We start from the raw sequence: 19,853 nt of genomic DNA on the forward strand, positions 1-19,853 counted from the left end.
CTGAGCTAAATCCCCAGCCCCTAGCTGAAAATCTTTTAAATGCTTAAGAATTAAATGTATAAAAGTTGAAGCTAATAAAAATTACTGTCATTGTTTATTGGTAGCAGTTCAATCAATACAAAAAAGCATCATTATATTTACATAAATATTAAACACACTTTTAAAATAATTTAAAACAAAATGTCTAACAGCAACAATTAAAACACAGAGCCCTCAACCTTGACGTTATTTCTTAAATGAGTAAGAACATACACGTTAATCTTAGAGAGAGATAAAGATTAACGAGGCAACATATGTAAGGTGCTTTGTGTTCCCTGGATAAAAGGTTTTATGACCAGCAACTCAAGGTCCAAAACCTGGGCAAGGAGGAGACATCAAAAGGGAAGAACAAGGAAAAAAACGTACCGTACAAATATGAGGCCAGTGTTCAAACTGTTGTAAAATTCCTTGATTAAGATCTTCTTTATATAACTCTTTGTAAAAATGTGGAAGCTTAGATATCCAAATGCCATTGTTATGCTTGTTTAGTATTTCCTTTATGCGATTTTGAACCTCATCCATTTTGTAAGTGTGAGAGGCAGGAGACGTAACATTTGTTTTTTCAACCGTCTTATTTAAATTATCTTTAAATTAAAAAATGATAGAATTAACCAAAATACTTAACATGGTAGATTATCCCCATTACGTAGCATTTGTGTCTCAGGCTTTGCTATTCTGTGGACTTGGGGGGGCCAAAGGTCTTAGCAGGGGGCAGGATTAAGCAAAACAGCACCATGACAACCTCATTTCATTAACCCAGAAATACCAGATGGTGTCAAGAGACATCCAAGAGGAAATTTAGCCCCCTTATTTTGCCTGGCTGCTTTATAGTTTACTTTAAACATCAAAATTATCTTTCTAGGTAAAGAATAATATAAATTGATTAACTATTTTCTATTTGCAACTAAGGAAGTAACATATATATTTTGCTGAATTTAAAGCTATGTCCCACAAAGTATAAAATGCCTTAGCAGTAAGACTGAAGAACATTTAGCAGAAGATAAAAAACTGCCCAGGTTTTAGGATTATGGTCATTTTTCCCCCTTGATTAATGAAAATAAGAAAATTAGCAATACCCAGAAGTTACAAAAGTCACCCTAGCTTCAGTTTATAAACATGAGTAAATGGTCTGGAGCCTACAGAGAAGTGACACCAATTTTTAAATTTCCCCAATATTTATCTTTCATAAGTATATCGTGGCGAGCTTTTTTAGTCACTTTCTAAAAAAATCTGAACCTCAGGATACCTGAGTTCACATTCTAAGACAAATCTCAGTGTTCATTATAGCTGAAAGCTCTACTATTTTATGAACTATGAAATTCACTCTAACCCTCTTCAAAACTCCACTGGGATACAGGTCAGAGTACACTAAAATTATCATCAGTGACAACATATATTTGTATTTTAATCAGATGGGTATTTCTGCTGGGATTTAGAAATTTTATTTGTAATTGGCTAATAGAGACTTACAGTCCTACTTGGGCACAGTTGCCTCTGTGGATGCCAGGAAGCTAAATGGGAACTGCTCCATGAGAATGCTTGGACACTGCTCTTCCCATCAGAGGCCATGACGACCTGGCCTTGCCAGACTCAGGCACAGATAACAAAAGAATCCAGAAAAGGACGGAGAAGGAGGAAACAGTGCACCTCTCAAAAGTGGCCAGAACCCTCTTAATAACAGTGTCAGCAGCTGACCCTTGGTCTAGTTTGCAATTGCATCTGCTCTGTGGGGCCACTAGAAGCACCTGAGCTCCTATTCTCTGTGTCAAGCAAGTTAAGGAAGTAAATTTAGGCCGTTAGCATGTAGGAGAGGTTGTGTATATGTACATGTACTTTTCAGCTCAGCCAAGTGAACAGCAATCCTCTGGAAATAAGTCTTCTTGTGTGCACAGAAAATACTGACTTAGGCCGCTAAAAGGGTATATGACTTTACTGAGTAGAGCTCAGAAAATAACATGTCAAAATGAGTCATAAAATCAAATCAATCAATTTCCATAATAAATTCAGAAGATGTGTTCTTACGGGGAAAAAAGGCAGTAAATCATGTAAAAATCACATTCATACTTCATACACTATAAGCACTTACTCTGAAAACACTACATCGTACTGGCTAAGTCTTCTGCAGAGATTTATACAATAGTTGGAGAAAATGAATTACTGAGTGGTTGAATTTCTAACCTTCACATTCTTTGACTTTATTCTATGTTCTACTGTTTTCTTAATAGCCCTTTTGGATTTTATAACCTAAAGAGCGATTTACATTCATATTTAGAAGAGTGTAATGCTGAAATGGTCACTGAGGTCACTGCACATAGTTGAGGATGCCAGCTTTTAAGCAGTGGAGTTTTGAAATTCTTTAATGAATTAAAGCCCCATATCTATATTCTTTGAATTTAGAGCATGGGATTTTCTTTAAGTAAGGTCTCAGACTGCGAAGTCTTTGGGGATTATTCCCTAATAAGGGAGAGGACAAGAAAGTACACAGGGACAGCGACATGGGTGTGAAACAGTATAGATCTAGGATGAGGAAGGCCTCAAGTCAGAGTAATGATGATATCCTTGGAGGCACTATTTTGTCTTAAAATCACTAGACTTGACTTAAAGTAATTAGGAAAAAAAGGAGGATTCACTCCAAGCAGAAAGTGAGAGCAAGTGCCAAGCCTACCTATTTTGTAGTATACACAAAAGTATATACTATACTTTTCTTGAGACCCCGAAGCTTCAGAAGCCAGTATGTACCAAGAAGATGTTAGGAAAACATACCACTCACTTCCTTAGTGCAGGTTCTTGAGAGATGCATCTGAAAAGGTGGTGGGTGGGGTGCCTTGGAGCTAAACCTAAGATGCAAAAGAATACCAAGTTTTAAACAATGTACTTTTCATTTAAGTACATAAAAATATTCCACACCAGAAAAAATGAAAATGACATCCAACATAATCTCATCTTTCATATTTACTCAGAAAAAAAAAAATATGTTACAAGCTAAACTTTAACAAGATGTTTAACAGTTTTTTTTGGAACCTGGATGTCCCACTTCCAATTAATTACCTTTAAGGTATTAGAAAAACAGAATAAATGAAACTATGAAACAGATGAAAACAGTTGACAATAAATACTATTTTGGAAGACAGCCAAAAATGGAAGGAATTGCACCATCAGTTTTTGAAATGCGTTACAAAGTTACAACATTTAAAATAACTGGACAGATAAGTAAAATAGTAGAAAGCTGAAAAACATTAAATGTACATTATGTCTTAGCACATAAGTGGTATTTCAAAGCTGACGGAAAAGATTGCTCACACAATTGAAAAATAAGAAACATAGGCCCTTACCTCAAACCTTTACCAAATAATTTTACAGGAATGATATTAGATATACATGGGAAGATTTTTCCAAATATGAGGACAAACAGTGCCCCCACACACAATAGTGTTTATTTTCACGTCTTTTCCTTCACTAGATACCGTCTTATTTGTGCTCTCAGTGGTTAGTGCATGCTAGGGACAGTGAATGCTAGAAGAATGTCTCAATCAGTCAATGATGGTGTTGTACCCAGCACAATTTTTTAATAGTATGAAACACTAAAAATTAGATCAATTCTCTGAAATGAAGCATATTTCCTTATAATATTTTTGAAGGGATGTGAAAAGGTCTATGTAGAATGTACTGTAAAGAGGATCTAAAGAGATTTAGGCCTTTGTGGGAAAAGGTGGGCAGCGCCATGGAGGGAAGCCTGAGCAGAAGCCTACCTGGAGATAGCTAGATATAGATTATAATATTTTAATTCTGAAAGTAATGATTAGACTGCAGGCTATTAATAGAAATTTACTTAGTATGTTCAATTATAACATATTTCTGCATTAACAAGTGAGTAAGTAACACAGATGCTAAAAATACACAGTACTCTTTCTATCATATTTTTTTAAAAGATTAATTCTCCTAAATATTCTAGTATCTTGAGGAAAAGTTCCTAGGGAAGATGAAATGGAATTTTTGAATAATGACCTAAAGTATGGTAAGACAAGTCTTTTGTGAAAAGATACAAATTTTAAAATTGGAAGGATAGAAGAATGGGATGTCAACTCATCTATATTAGGGGTTAGCATGCTTTTTTTTGAAAAGATCCAGCAGTACATATTTCAGGCTCTTCTGACCATCCATGCTCTGTAAAACCAATCAACTATGTTACTGCCATGCAAAAGCAGCTAGAGGCAATATGGAAACAATATAGTCCTGTTCCTATAAAACTGTATTTACAAAAACAGGCAGCAGGCCTTAATCGGCCCATGGACTGTAGTTAGCTGACTTCTGCGCTACCACATAGAACCATAATTTAGAACCAGAAATGCTTATCCAGCTTTCACAGAACGAAGAGGAAAGCAAAGACCCAAAAGGCCAAACATTAATTTATTTACCCTAGCTAGTGAATAGCAACACCTAAACTAAGGTTTTCAGGTTTTCATTTTTGCTAGTCCAGTACTTTTGTGCAAGAATGTCTAACACTACTGCATAATTATGGACACAATTTGTGGAGCAAAACTGAATGCGCAATTCAATCAGATTTCGCTTAGAATTTTAAAATTGTGAGAAAACTTTTTGAGAAACAATCACAAAACATCATCTGAGAACAACTTATGAGAACTTTTAAGATGAATGAAGAGTTATTACCAACAGAGCTGCAGAATGGGGATACATTCAGAGAATGCCTGGCAGCCAGGAAAAGTGTACTTTTGTACCACACATGGACTTGTATTAGCCAAAACAGAAAGTATGTCTTAATCAGAATACATATTTTTAAACATTTACTATCCTAGGTCCACCAAACTTCCCTTTTTAGTGAGATAGAGCCCAAAATACCTGTTGTTGGTAGACATGGTCACATGCCTCTGCACTGGAATGTCTTTGAATACTTCATTTCCAATCGTCGTGTGTACTGGGTAGGGTGGCACTTCAGCATCAAACTTAAGCCCAGAAGAAGTTCCTTTGTCTCTTAACAGTGTTGGATTAGGTTTTTTGCTGACAGAAAAAGTTGAAGCAAGTTCTGGTTGTCTGAGGGTTGCTTTTGGTTTTCCTATGAAGTCAGGCATACATAACGGAATCAGTTAACTTTCCCAAACCCTAGGTCTTATTACTGCACTCTCCGGACCAGATGGTTTCTGTGGGTCTCTATTCTCAACACAGTCTGTAGCAATGCAAGAGGGGCTCCTGGGGCGGTTGGTGAATTGGGAAAAAGAGTTCTAGGAGCATTTAGCCAGAGAGATTCCACCTGCTAGATTCCAGTTACTTGCCTGGTACTTATGAACATAACACTTCTGTGGCAGCCACTTCACATTTTCATGAGCAAAGAAGTCCTTCCATCTCTTCATCAGTTCAAATACTACCCACCACTTGAGATCTGGGCTCAAGTCTCCTTTCATCATAAAGTCCCCCATTGCCATTCTCACTCATAATGATCACTGTCTTGGCTACTATGCTCATTCTAGCATTTAGTCACCTACTGTTTTATATTATCAATGAATTATTTCTTGAGAATTCAGTTTTAGGACTGTAAGCTCCTTGAGATAAGTTTTCAATATACGAGGCTGAGTGATCTGTAACACTTTTTCATATTATATAAGTCAATTTTTCTGAAAATAGTATTATCCCAAACAACACAATTTGCTGAGATGTTAAAACATAGGTTCTTGGTTCATTTAACAATCTGGATGATGCTTCCTCTCAAATACCTGAAAGAACAAAACCCAGCTTTTTGCCATCACAAACAGTGAAAAATCTGCTGAGTTACTTCACACCGTGTAACTGGTTCACTTTTTTCCGATTACCGTGTTCACTTAATCATTTCAAATGGAAATCCTAGGTTCAGGATTTTTCTCCTGGCATATGGATATTAAGAAATACAGGTACTTATCATAAATACAAGCAGTATTTCAATTATTCTTTGTGACAATATATTCATGAACAGATTTAAAATTTTTATCATATAGAAAAACCCTACCTTCTAGAAAAAATGGCATGGTTTTCTTCACTCTCATCCGACAGTTAACTTGCCGCCCAGTTTTCCTTTTAGAACTCCTCTGACAAGCCACAAGCTGAGCAATCCTTGCAGTTTCTGTACAGGCCACAGCATAGCACGTAACCTATTCATGAAGGGCAGATTAAGAGAAGAAATACTTCTTAGAGTGAGTGTTTTCTAGAGGTCCATTTGTAAAAGTAGATGCGCCTCTGTGTCCAAAATCAAACTGTATCCAAATATTCATGTATCTTTCTCCTTGACAATTCAGAATAAAAAAATGTATTTTCTATAAAGGAATCAAGTATAACCTGGTACACTGAATAATCTTTCTCCAAACTGAAATTTTCATTTACCCCTTAAAGAAGTATTTACCAACATCTGCAATGTACCAGGTACTATAAGATTAATAGATGAACCAAAAGAAATTCTTGATCTGATTATCCACACAATTCACAAAATATACCTTATCCTTATTTTATACATGGAGAAGCAGAGGCTCACTGTACCTAAGTAACTTTCCAAGTTACACAGCAAGACTATCTCTGAGCCCAAATAATCTCATACCCACTACACTGTACTCTTTCTCTAAGACCACTAAGGCCTAATCTTGTCCCTGTAACAGAACAGCTAGATGACTCTGGGCAAATTTCAGTAAGGTATTCTCAGCTGTAGGCAAGGTGTTTAAACCTGTTTTTTTGAACCTTGGTCACTGAAGCCATGGAATTCTACTGGGGTTTCAGGGGCCACCACCGGTATGGGTGTTAAGGCAAAACAGGACAGATACGGTCCCTAGACTCTCTACATCTGCTTAAAACAGAGCAGCTCAGACTTTTATCTTTTATTAAAAAACTGTAGCTATTAGGAAAAATATTGGAAACATCAAGACTTTTAGGACTAGATCACTAAAGACATATTTAGTTTTCAAGTCTTTGGCTCTAAGTTGAAATCAACAACAGGAAAATGATGAGGATTTATACTGCAGCCAAAATATATTTTTACAGAGTCTCTGGCCCAGTATTTCTATTCCTGAGAATATATTACAAGAATATAATTCAAAAGAAAAATATGTTCAATGGAGGATGGTATTTTAATAGTCAAAACATGGAAACATTTAAAATGTCCAAAATAAGGGAACAAAGAGTTAAGTAACTAACCATATGAAATATTATTAGTTTATTAATTAATCTGGACATTTGCTCATTCATGCATTCAATACATATTTATTAAGTATGAACTACGATGGAGGAAAAAAATAGTGTATCCTCAAGAAACATAGGAAGGAAAAAGAAAGTAGCAAAGAAGCTAAATAGAAACATTGTACTGACATCAAAAGAAATCACCAACAGGGTGAAAAGAAAACCCAGAGTGGGAAAAACTTTAGCCAACTGTCTCTCAAAGGACTTCTATCTAGAACATATAAAGAACTGAAAAAATCAGAACCCTCAAATTCAAAGACCCAATCCAAAAATGCGCATCTGAGATGAATATGCACTTCTCAGATGAACAAATACATATAGCAAATGAGTATTTGAAAAAATGTTCAACATCACTGGTCATTTGAGAAATGCAAATTAAAACAACACTGAGATTCCATCTCATCCCAGAAAGAATGGCTATTATAAAAAAGATCAACCAATAATCAACCAATAACAAATGCTGGAGGAGTGTGGGGAAAAAGGAACCTTCTCCACTGTTCTTGAGAATGCAGACTGGTGTAACCACTGCGAAAATCAGTGTGGAGATTCCTCAAAAAATTAGGATTAGAGGTTCCATTTGACCCAGCTATTCTCATTCTGGGTATTTTCCCAGAAGAATTAAAAATATCATACCACAGTGATATATGTGCACCCATGTTTTACAGCAACACCATCTGTAACAGCTAAATCTTGGAAACAACCCAAATGCCCATCAACCAAGGAATGGACAAAAAAGATGTGGTATTTTTATACAATGGAGTACTACTCAGCTATAAAAAAGGACAAATTTGAGGCTTTTATAGGTAAATGGATGCAACTAGAGACCATATCGATAAGTGAAATAAATCAGACTTGCATGTGTAAACATCATACTGTCTCCCTAGTGTAAGAAACTGAAAGAGTAAATAAGATCCAAAATATACAATAGATATTGTGAAAGGGAAAGAAACTGCTCAAAAGGAAAGAATAACTGGGGTGGGAGAAAGGAGAAAAGAAAGAAGAGGAATATATATATGTACACACACACAATAGCTAAGATAATTATACTACCAATTTCTATCAGTTCATTGAAAAGAATCATTTGTGATTATACTGCCTGATCAATTTTGCATACCTGTATCTTGTAATCTGAACAACTACTCTGAAGATAACAATGTGCAATATATAGTAACAACTGTTAATATCCTACTATCTTGTTTTGAAATTCTGTATCATTGTTTTTATCTCTTTAAAATAAAAAAAGAAACACTGTGCTGAGTATGTGTTGGATATACTGCAAGTTACAAATAGAAAGATGGGCTTAAATCTCTCTGGGACAATAAGGTATATTAAAGTATGTTTTATTATTAATACAGTATTTAATTGATTTGTATTTTCTATCGTAAAAATAATTAGATGAGGCGAACTTCTCTTTTGATGGGTTTCCCATTCCTGACTGCATTTTCCTCCCCACACACCCCCGAAGGAACCAATATGGTAAGTTTTGGTGAGAAACATACCTGACCTATTCCATGTATTTTTTTTTAATTTTTTTTTTATTCCATGTATTTATATAAGTAAAAATGTACTCAAGAAACTGCAATACTTTGTGGAGGGAAGACAGGCCTATTTTGTTTGTCTTTTGGGTGGTGTGTCTATACCTATCATACTGTACAATGGGTAGGCACCAAGAAATGAAACTACTGAGAGATAGTGAAAGTACAGAGATTTACCTGCTGCCACCAAGTGGCCCATATTATACATAAAGTATTTTCTCCTGGGACAGCTGAAGGATTTAAAGAGGTAGATTAACATGATAATATTTCTGTGAAGGAAAGGACAGGCTAAAGAAAGGAACTAAGACACAGAGAACTGGACGGAGACCCTGTCATAGTAAAGTGATGAGTTACCAACTAGGGAATGAGCTAGGTTCAAGTAGCAGGAATTGCTATGAATGCAGTCAAGTGATGACATTTTAAAACTGCCTATGAGATCTGGTGATAAGAAGGTCATTAGTGAAGTGACCTTGGCAAAAACAGTTGTAGCAGGTTTGTTAAGGGTAAAAATAATGTGTATACTTAAAGTCCTCAGTACAGCTATTTTGTTTTGACAATGAATTTAGGTAAACTTTAACTTAAATTTTTTTTATTTAGAGTGGTTAAAATAGTATTTTCACAATGAAAACATTTGAGGGGTAAAACTTAGGCTGTGCTTCAGACTACCTAATGGGTACTTAGCACTCTGACTTCTATCAAAGGTATGAGACTGGAAGTGTCAGGTTGGTGATTACAAACTGGCTGGATTCTCCTGACATGTGTAATTGTCTTCTTACCTCTCCAGATCTACTAGTATCTATTCTGACAACTGCTGGCACACTTCTCAGATAGTCTTCCAGAGTAGAGTAACCAAGCTGTTTAAAAGGGATCCAGTCTCCAGTCAAGGATCGGTACTCTCCTTGGAGGCGGGGTAATGCTATCCCATTCTTGTGAGACTGTAGAACAGCCCGCAGCATCTTTGACACCAGATCTGCTTCCAGCATCTTTGCCTATAAGAACACAGTGAAAGGTTACTATATTATGGCTCATTAGTCTGTGAATTCACACGGATTTTCAGAGCTGAAACTTGTCAAGAGTAAGCAATAAGTTAGCAATGGGTACTTTCTGTGATAACAATACCTGGAAGTAACTACCACACTAGGAAACAACAGTATAACAATAAGAATGCAGGGGCAAGTGAGAAAGGTCCCAAGAGCCTTAGGGTGGGAAGATATTAGGGAAAGCTACCAGATGAGAGGCAGCCTGAATGTAGTCCTGATGGTAAGATGAAATCAGCCAGACCAGGAGGAAGAGGGTCATGTGGCTGGGAAGGACAGGATGGGCAGAGGCACAGAGGTGCGAGAGAAGGACATGGTATGTTCTGAGCTCTCCCCACAATTATGTGCTAGATGTGACTGAACAGGACTCCAAGCTGAGGGCTGAAAGGGGCAACAGAGGAGGGAAGGACTGATTCTGAGACAACTGCATTACGTTACTATGTGTGCATTTTCCAAATGTAATGTGGGATTATACATGGATTTTAAATAGGGAAATAAAATGACTGGCTCTGATATTAGAATGATCACTATTGAGCAGAGAGGAAGATACACTGAAGGACTGTTATAATTGGTTAAGACTACCTGGAAATGTAAAAGTCCTGAAAACAAGAACAAGGAAAAAATCAACTAAGAGGTAGTTACCTCAGAAAATATTAACTGCTTCCTCCCAAGTTTCTAGTTAAGAAGCATGAGGGCTTCATTTTTCAACATGTGGGGGTTGTGAATGCTCACAGCATAGTCACACAGATATGTTTCCTCGGAACTTAGGTTATAGATTTGTTGGTCTTCAGTAGATGCATTATATTGGACATTTACTTAAAGTAAAATTAACTCATTTTATGTATTTGAATTTTAAAAAATATATACACCCATGTACTCATCATCACAGTCAAGGTATATATTTCTACCACTAGAAACGTTCCTTCACTTTTGGTGTATAATGTATATAAAGGTAAAATGTGCAACAATAACACAAATCACAAGAGAGAAGAATTGACAGACTATCATTGGAACTTTTTCTGTCTATAAAGAAATATAGTATTATTTGAACACAGAATCTGATAAAGATGCATATATTATAAAGCCTATGGCAACTGCTAACATTTTTTAAAAACATATTTACATATACGTAATTACCCTGTAATAAAGATAAACTAGAACAAAATAACATTAAGAAAGCAGTAGAAGTTAAAAAAAAAGACTAGGGGGAAAGAAACGGAAAACAAAAAACAGAAAATAGAAAACATCTAGAAAATGGTATATTTTTTAAAATCATACAACAATAGTTACATTAAAAATAACTGATTGGAATATATCAATAAAAAGTTAAGAGACTGGCAGAGGGGACATGAAAGTAAGACATCTCTACTGTATATCACCTTCAAGAAACTAACTTTAAATATACCTATGTAGGTTAGAAGTAAAAATGAATACAAAAATATATGACAAATAACGTTAATGTCATAACAAGGAATATTATCAGGCATAAACAGGGACATTACATAATGACTAAAAAGTTAATTCATCAAGAAGACACAACAAACCCAAATGTAGCTGCATGAAACATCAGAGTTTCAAAAGACATAAACCTGAGAGCTGAAAGAAGAGATTTACACTTACAGGTTGGAACTCCAAAATTCCTTTCTTAGTAATTGTCTGAACCAGCAGACAAAAATTCCGTAGGATATAGAACTCTTTCAACCAAACTGACCAAATGAGTATCAACAGAACATTCTACTCTAACAGTAGAAGAGTAAATACTCTTTTCAAAAACACACAGAATACTCAACAAAAAAAAAAAAATTCTGGGACATAAAACAATACTCAACCTATTTAAAATAACTGAAATTATATGAAGAATATTCTGTGACAGGAGCAAAAGTAAGTATCAGTAACAGGAAGGTATATGGACAATTCCCATGTATTTGAAAATTTTAACCATGTAATACTCAATAAACAAAGATCAAAGAGGAAGGTTCCCCAGAAAATCTGGAAAAATCTTTAAATAAATGAAGACATGATATGTAACAATTTGTTGGGTACAATTAAAGCATTATTTAGAGAGCGATTTACATCATTATATGTTTTTGTGATATTAAGAAAGCAGTGATCTAATCTGCCTTGAGAAAATAAAGAGCAAGTTATATCAAAAGTAGAAGGATGAGAAAAAATATCAATATTAAAATGAAATAGATCAATAATAAAATTTTAAAATAGCAGAATAAATAATAAAACCAAAACAAATTATTTAAAAATATCAATAAAATTGATGAATTCTTAAAAAGATAGATTTAAAAAAAAGGAGCAAGTACAAATTACCATAACAGTATATAAAAAAGGGGCCATTAAAAAGAGAATATTATGAACAAGCTATGCCAACAAACCTGATGAATGAAATGGATATATTCTGAAAGACGAATTCCAACACTCACCTAAGAAGAAATAACCCAAATATCCCTTTATCTATTAGAGAAACTGAATTTATCGTTTAAAAATCTTCACACAGGAAAACTGAAACCCGTGATTGCTTTACTGGCAAATTCTACTAAGCACTTATAGAAGAATCAATACCACTTACACAAACTCTTCCAGAAAATGAAGTTAAGGAACACTTTTGAACACTTTCTATGAGGCCAGAATTATGCTGATACCAAAACTGGGCAAAAATACTACAACAGAAGTACAGACCAATGACCATACATAAAAGTTTCTAACAAAACACTAGCAAGTCAAATCCAACAGTATGTAAAAATGGTAATAGTTTATTTTATGGATGCCATGTTAGTTTTACATTTCTTAAGTCAACTAATGCAATGTACTACACTACATCAACAGACTAAACCACATGATCATATGAACTGCTGAAAAAGACATTTAACAAAATTCAAGATCCATTTATGATGAAAAATTCCCAGAAAATAATAAAAAGATCCTTAACTTGATAAAGATCATCTGTGAAAACACAGTATCAGAGATAAAAACATGAATGCTTCCTCTACAAAAGTGGAAAAGAGCAAAAATACTCATGCTCACCACTCCTATTCCTTGTCACACTGGAGGTCCTGGCTAGTGCCAGAAGGCTAATTTCAGATATTCCAAGACTCTAGTAATCAAAACAGTTGGGGGGGGGGGTATTGTCAAAAGGAAAGCCATGAAGACCAATGGAACAGAATACATAATCCAGAAAAAGATTATCTAGAACACACAATCCATCTATGTCAACTGATTTTCACCCAAGGTGCAAAGGAAACTGAAGAAAATTCAACCAACAGTGCTACTGCAACTAGTTATTTAGATGCAAAAAAATCAAACCTCGTACCATATATGAAAATTAAAAACATCATTTAGGTTGGAATTGAAAATCTAATACAAAAAATCTTTTAAAAAACACATACTGGAGTAAATTTCTGTCACCTTGAATCAGAGTTTTTTTAAAAATAGTAATTAAATTTAATATTTTTTTAATAGTAATTGCTGACAACTGCAGAAGAAAAACTTGAAAAATGGATCACATTAAAATTTCTAACAGGGTGCAAGGACACACACCTATTACCCCAGCTATGTAGAGGCTGAGGCAGGAGGATTAGAAGTTCAGAGCCAGCCTGTGAACTTAGCAAGGCTGTCTCACAATGAAAAATAAAAAGGGCCTGGGGTGTAGCTCAGTAGCAGAGCATCCTGGGGTTCAGTTCTTAACACCGGAAAAATGAAGTTTCTGTTCTTCCAAAGGCTATTGAGAAAATGAAAAGACAAGTCACAGACTAAGAAAACATTTTTATAACATCTGGTAAAGGGCTGGTAATCATCATAAACACTCAAAACTCAATAATAAAACAAAGAGCCCAACTTGAAGTATACAAAAGACCTGAATACAGACTTCACTACAGCAGAGATGCAGATGTCAAAAATACATGAAAAAATGTTCATAGCACTAGCCATTAGGGTGATGCAAATTAGATCTACAGTGAAGTATCACTACATATATATACTAGAATAGCTATTTTCAAAAAAATTTGACAAAATGAACATGCTGGTGAGAAGGCACAGTAACTGGAACTGATCTACAATTCTAATGGATGTGCAAAACAGTACGGTGAAAGTTTCTTATGAAGTAACACACATACCATACAATCCAGCAACTCCATGCCTAGGTAACTGCCCAACAGAAATGATGACATATGTCACAAACACCTGTACGTGAATGTGTATAACAACTTTATGGGGGGAAAATCTCTGGTAAATGCATTTCACTAATAGAAACTGAATTACTAATACAGAACAGATTTCACAATTTAAGGATGGTTTGAAGACAGGTCCCACCCCATCTTAGAAGCTAACAGAAGACTGTTCTATGGGTAGCCATGTGCAAAAGCCTTCTCTGCCTTCCACCTTCAGTAGAACAGCTTTCCCTTCCTGTCCCTGAAATAACTGCTCTAACTTCCTTCCTTATTTCTGCTCTGAAACAGCTGTCAGTAGGGGTTGACTAAATAGAGCACCTGATTTTGGAGGACAGAGGGAGTGGAAGGCCACACACCCCCTCATGTCCTATCTGTCACACAGGATGGTTTAAAGCTGGGAAGTAGTGCCTAATGTTTGTTATGCCAATCCCATCCTCTCTGAATGGGTCTCTTTTCAGGTTCTAGGGTCTGTCAAGACCTATGGCTGGGTGTGGTGGTGCATGCCCGTAAGCCCAGCACTCCGAGGCTGAGGCAGGTGGATCGGATCACTGTGAGTTTGAGGCCAGCCTGGACTATAAAAGTGAGCTCAAGGCCAGCCTGAATTGCATAGTGAAACCCTGTCTCACACAACAAAATACCTACTACATGTGCCCTGCCCTAACTACCCTATCCTTCTGCTCCAAACTCTTGGTTATGATTCATGTAGATACAAGGAATATATTTACAGTGAGAACCTAAGAAATTAAAAAGCAGTACTGATCTGTATGGCACAGAAACAGTCATCCTTGTTTTACTTTTCTGCTCTAACCTCCTGCTTACCTATCTTCCTTGGCAACTATTGCTTTTTCTAAATTAGATTTCCCAACCTGACCCAGGAAAGGCCTATGCCACACATAACTCCTACTGTCTCTCTTCTTTTTTTTTTTTTCTTTCCTCCCGTACCTGGAACCGAACTCATGACCTTCTGCTTGTGAGGCAGGCGCTTTGCCGCTGAGCTAAATCCCCAGCCCCACTACTGTCTCTCTTCAATGCACATTTTATCACAGTTAAAGTCTTTGTTTTAATATTTCTTTTAATAGTAATTGCTGACAAGCAGGTGGTAGATTTTTGATTTTGGGGGAGAAATAAAGGACTACAAAAGGTTGTTACCTGTGTCTCCTCTTGCTTATGTGCCTCAAGTCTAACACCACTGTGCAAACAGCACTTATTTTTCTGGGACAAATTCCTTCTCTCTGGCCTCAGTCTCATCTGTAAGATGTGGGGTTTGATATTTGTGGTTCTCACTCCCCGCATCCAGTAACCAAGTGATACATAAAGACAGACAGGCTGACATCCATAGCTCTCCCACTCTTTACCACTTCCTGATGGTGACTGCCCTGGTTCAGGCCAACACCTCTTGCCTGCACATGCCTTCTAGTTAATCTCTGCTTCCACTTCATCTTTCAGAATATGTCCTCCACCACTATAATGTCATTTATATTATAAATCTTATCATGTCACACTGCTTAAAACCCTCTATTGCTTCCTCTCCAGCTCAAAAAAGAAGCCACAGTCTTTAAAAGTATTCAAAAGAGCAACACAGTCTGTGCTCAATCTTACTTTTCTGACTTTAATTCTTAGATATTTGTTCACGGAAATTGTTTCAGCTCTCACCTACTTTTTTTGGTCAGAATCACAAAAACAAAACAAACCCTAGCTTCTGTTTCTAAAACCAGGGCTTCTTTTCAGACAGTTGTTCCTTGTGTATAAAGCTGGCTGCTGAAAGTAAATCCTGACTCAGAGATACCAACAGCAACCTGGGGGGTGTTTAGCAACTTGCCTTTAAACATGAGCAGGGACCTGCCATGTTCTGATTTAAAGATGTGCCAACAAAAGAACTGCTAACAGTTGCAAAGATTCAATGGTGACACCTGACAGTTCCTTTTATCCTTTCACCCTCTCCTTTTTCTCTTTGCAACACAATTCACTGTGAGGGCTCCATGGGCTAACAATGTACAAAAGGTGGGGCAGGGAATAGGGACACATAATGACTACTTTCAGGAAAACAAGATTTAAAGAATTTCAGTGACCTAAGATAATTCCTTCAAAAGTATATTTTGCAAATTCAAAGCTTTAATACATGTGAAAATTGCCCAAAAAGTCTAATTGTGAAGACTATGGTTTTGATATATCCTAGATAAATGCCTTCCACTCTTGATCTTCCCTGATTAGTCCCACAACGGAGGGTACCCAAAGTCTTTACTGAACCTAATCTAGTTCTCATCTATGCTTTCTCTTTTCTAGGTTTCTTTTTTCTTAACTATTTCCATATGTACTATTTTACTTCATCTTCCTCATTATATCATCATGAGTGTAAGTTAGAGAGTAGCACTAAATCACAAAATAAATTTGCCAAATTATTAGGGTAAACTGATCATCAAGTGATTTATCTTACCTTCTTCAGTTAGTTTCTCCATAAAAGTATCTGGTTATCTCTTTAGGAAATATCCTCTGGTAAATGTCTGCCCTTTTCCTTGAAGACACTAAGTTAGCAACAAGGTAAGACTTTAAGGTTTCAGAATGTCTGTGCTGAAAGATTTCAGACATTACCTAGACTAACTCAACCCCTTCATCTTACAGCAATAAACCAAGCATCAGAGAGAGAAGGTTTTTAATCTAAGATACTTACCTAAATCATCCTTAATGATTTCTCATCTTAGAACAGTTTAACACGCTCTATTTTCTTCCCAATTATAGTCTACTTGTTACCCCCTGAATTATGCCACTACTAACTGGTTTTTAAAGAAAAGACAGTAATTAACATCCTAAGGAGTTTTTTTAAATTTTTGTGATTTCAAGTTATTCATACACTGTTCAGTGCATATCAGGAATGTATAACTAAGGGATTTCTATAAATCTGTAAACCAGAGATGATAGAATGACTTAAGAATCCGGGTTTTAACCTTAGTTCAGCTAATTACCTGTGGCCCTTTCAGTGCGTCACTTTAGTCTTTTTTTTTCCCCATACAAGGAAGATCGAAGAATGTGAGCAAGAGCTGTGACTCGGAGCCTTCCTTGGATTCCCTCAGGACTTAAGTGAGGTCTGAAGATTTAATGTAAAACATGGGTTTGCTCACTCATGACAAAGCCACACAGGACAAAATACGAAGACTGCTTTCAAGTCGCACTGAGTTTGTTGGGCTGATCAGAAACTCTGACTGGCATATACACGTCTTCAACTGAAAATTTTAAAAATTACTTTGAAAAACAAGCTTTTAAAACTATTTAAATCTCTTCTGCTTCAGTCCACCATCAAACGCGTACTCTTGCCTCTGAGCCTAACCATGTCTTCTCACAAGACTTTCAGAATCAAATGATTCCTGCCCAAGAAGCAAAAGCAGAATCGTCCCATTCCTCAATAGATTCGCATGAAGACTGGTAATAAAATCAGGTACAACTCCAAAAGGAGACAGTGGAGGAGGACCAAGCTGGGACTGTAAGGAGTTGCCCTTGAGCTGCAGCACGTTTACCCTGTTGCAAGTCATAGATGATACCCTCTTTATCATGGTCAAGACAATACCACCGTATCACGCTTAAAAAATACCGTTGGTCAGACAGTGAAATATACTTAATCAGGAATCTTAAATCTTTTTCTGAGATCAGCACTAATAGATCAACAATAAATATTTGAAACCTTAAAAAAAACTAAATCATAGGGAAATAATGAAAATATTGTGCCACTTCTGTGCTTTTGCAAGCTTTTTTTTTTTTTTTTTTTTTTTTTGAGACAAGGTCTCACTGTGTAGCCCAGGCTGGCCTTGAACTTTTAGTAATCTTCCTGCCTCAGCCTCTTGAGTGCTGGGATTACAGATGTGCACCACTGCAACCAGCTTAAAAGCTTCATTCCTTTCATTATTTCCCTGAGAAAAAAGCTAAGCTTTGCACAAAGAAAGAAAAACAATTCACACAAATATTGTTATGGCTTGTATCTAGATGTCTCCTCAAAGCCTCTTACAGCCATAGGTGGGTCTTTTCAGAGATAGCTGGATCTAGAGTATGTGATGGTGGGATCAAAGATGTGATGTTGGGATTGATGCACGGTTCAATGATAGGATTATGGCTTCCCCACCCTGGCTGTGAGTGCTACTGGTCCTAAGGGTGGGTAGCCTGGACCAGATATAGAGGCAAAAAGAGGATCACTGTTTGTCACTCTGCTTGCTGGTTTGCTGCCTTCTGCCTACCATGAACTGTTTCTCCTCTGCCATACTGCCCTGTCTTGGAACCAGAAAATTATGGACTGAAACCTCTACAAACTGTGAGCTAAAGTAAACATTTCCTCCTTAAACCTTGGGTATCAGGTATTTTGTCTCAACAGTGAAAATAATAACTAAGACAAACACGAAATTAAATCTCACTCCAAGCACCAAAGTCTTTTGTCCTGTGAAAGCATCCCCATGCAAAGTACTTTCTCTGTCAAATTTCAGTTCTTACAAATAGCACTCATTAAACATAAAGTAGGTACTTTGAATTGGATTATAAAGTATTTTTTCTTTACATTCACATTAAGTATCCAATTAGATTATATTGCACAGAGAATTTAAAGGGGAGGTCCTTCAAGGAGTTTAAATCTCTTGATGCAAAATACAATAGCTCATTCAGCCATGCTCAGTGAGCAAATTTAAAAGGGCATTAGCACAGATCACATTTCATTTCCCATCTACAGTGACTGAAATCCAAAAGCACTGCCAGCTGCTGTCTTACTGTCTCACTGTGTTTAAGTAGCAAAGAGAGACATTGCATGCCACCAAAGGGTCATAAGCAGGACACAGGAAATGGTGGGTTCTAGCTCTTGTGGCCCCAGGAGCAATTCCCTACAACCACCACAGAACTTTGCATGTAACTGCTGCTCAATAAATGTCAGCTGGTGGAAATGCAAAAATCTCCACTGTGAGCCAACTTATGGAGAAAATTTAAAAGTCTCTGCATCCCTGCCCTCAAAAAGCTGATATCCAATTACGTAAAATATGGGCGGTTTGATGGAAGGAAGACAGTTAACACTGCTTGACTACTAGAAACCAAAGGACATACAGTGTTATTTTTTTAAAAGCCTCAGCAAGTTAAATATTTCCGTTTGACACACAGAAACCTAGGCTCCAAGAAAGTATACAATTTATTCAATATTACACAATTAGTGAATTGAGGGGCGCAGATGCCAATCCAGGCTGGCAAAGCCAATGCAGTAAGCAACACATTCATACACATCAAGACACCCTGGCACAGATGGGGACTCGGGTTTAAAGTTTCATGTTTGCCACTAAGTTCTTGCAGATCTCTAGGCAGTACACCTTTTCTGCAATGTATCCACCTGTGCAACCAGGCAAGAGGTGGTACATGAACTAGATCAGGGTTCTGGGTTTGCTTTCTTTCGTGTGGTTTAACTGGGCGATTACCAAAATCCTTTTGGTCCGGGACTTTTGCTAACATAGTTATATTCCTTTCCTGTTTTTTAAAATATTTGGGAATGATATCCCTGGCCATTAAGGGAAAGTGGACGCGAGCAGAAAAGATATGCTGGCGACCAGTTGCTAAAGCTAGGAATCTGACCCTGCTGGGGGATGACAGTGAAAGTTAAACCAACGTATTCCTGGACCCCACTCGCGCCCTGCACCCCTTGGTGCCTTGTACCTACACCGTGCTCACGGCTGAGAGGAACGGATACTGCGTGTGTGCGCAGTTCTTAAGGGGCCTGCAGAGAGAAGTCCGCGCTTTAAGAAACTTAAGAGCGGCGGGGAGGGGCGCAGGGGTCCGAGAGCCGGCAGCTCCAACACCCGGCCGGGCAGGCACCGGCCGCTTCCTGGTCCGCCCCGCCGCCCCGTCCC

At 37.0% G+C, this 19,853-nt stretch overlaps 1 protein-coding gene and 1 pseudogene across 3 annotated transcripts in view; one reads left to right on the plus strand and one right to left on the minus strand.

Moving 5' to 3' along the window:
- Tdrd7 (tudor domain containing 7) overlaps positions 1 to 17,035 on the minus strand; it is a 63,763-nt gene extending 46,728 nt beyond the window's left edge. Inside the window, exons 1-6 of one of the 3 annotated variants that reach the window (XM_013513267.1) lie at positions 16,956 to 17,035; positions 9,560 to 9,772; positions 6,035 to 6,176; positions 4,897 to 5,110; positions 2,803 to 2,876; positions 406 to 623 (exon numbers count right to left, since the gene is read on the minus strand). In XM_013513267.1, coding sequence (XP_013368721.1) covers positions 406 to 623; positions 2,803 to 2,876; positions 4,897 to 5,110; positions 6,035 to 6,176; positions 9,560 to 9,766 — 855 coding nt within the window. In that variant the 5' untranslated portion in view covers positions 9,767 to 9,772; positions 16,956 to 17,035. Of the gene's footprint in view, positions 1 to 405; positions 624 to 2,802; positions 2,877 to 4,896; positions 5,111 to 6,034; positions 6,177 to 9,559; positions 9,773 to 13,366; positions 13,389 to 16,955 lie in introns of those variants that run through there. The other 2 variants (XM_005382851.2, XM_013513266.1) reach the window with 2 other exon arrangements.
- Positions 17,036 to 17,119: 84 nt separating this feature from the next.
- On the plus strand, positions 17,120 to 17,680 carry LOC102026116 (annotated as a pseudogene).
- Positions 17,681 to 19,853: the final 2,173 nt, after the last annotated feature.

This window comes from Chinchilla lanigera, unplaced genomic scaffold (genome assembly GCF_000276665.1).
Source record: "Chinchilla lanigera isolate Chin_1 unplaced genomic scaffold, ChiLan1.0 scaffold00018, whole genome shotgun sequence".
Lineage (NCBI taxonomy): Eukaryota > Metazoa > Chordata > Mammalia > Rodentia > Chinchillidae > Chinchilla > Chinchilla lanigera.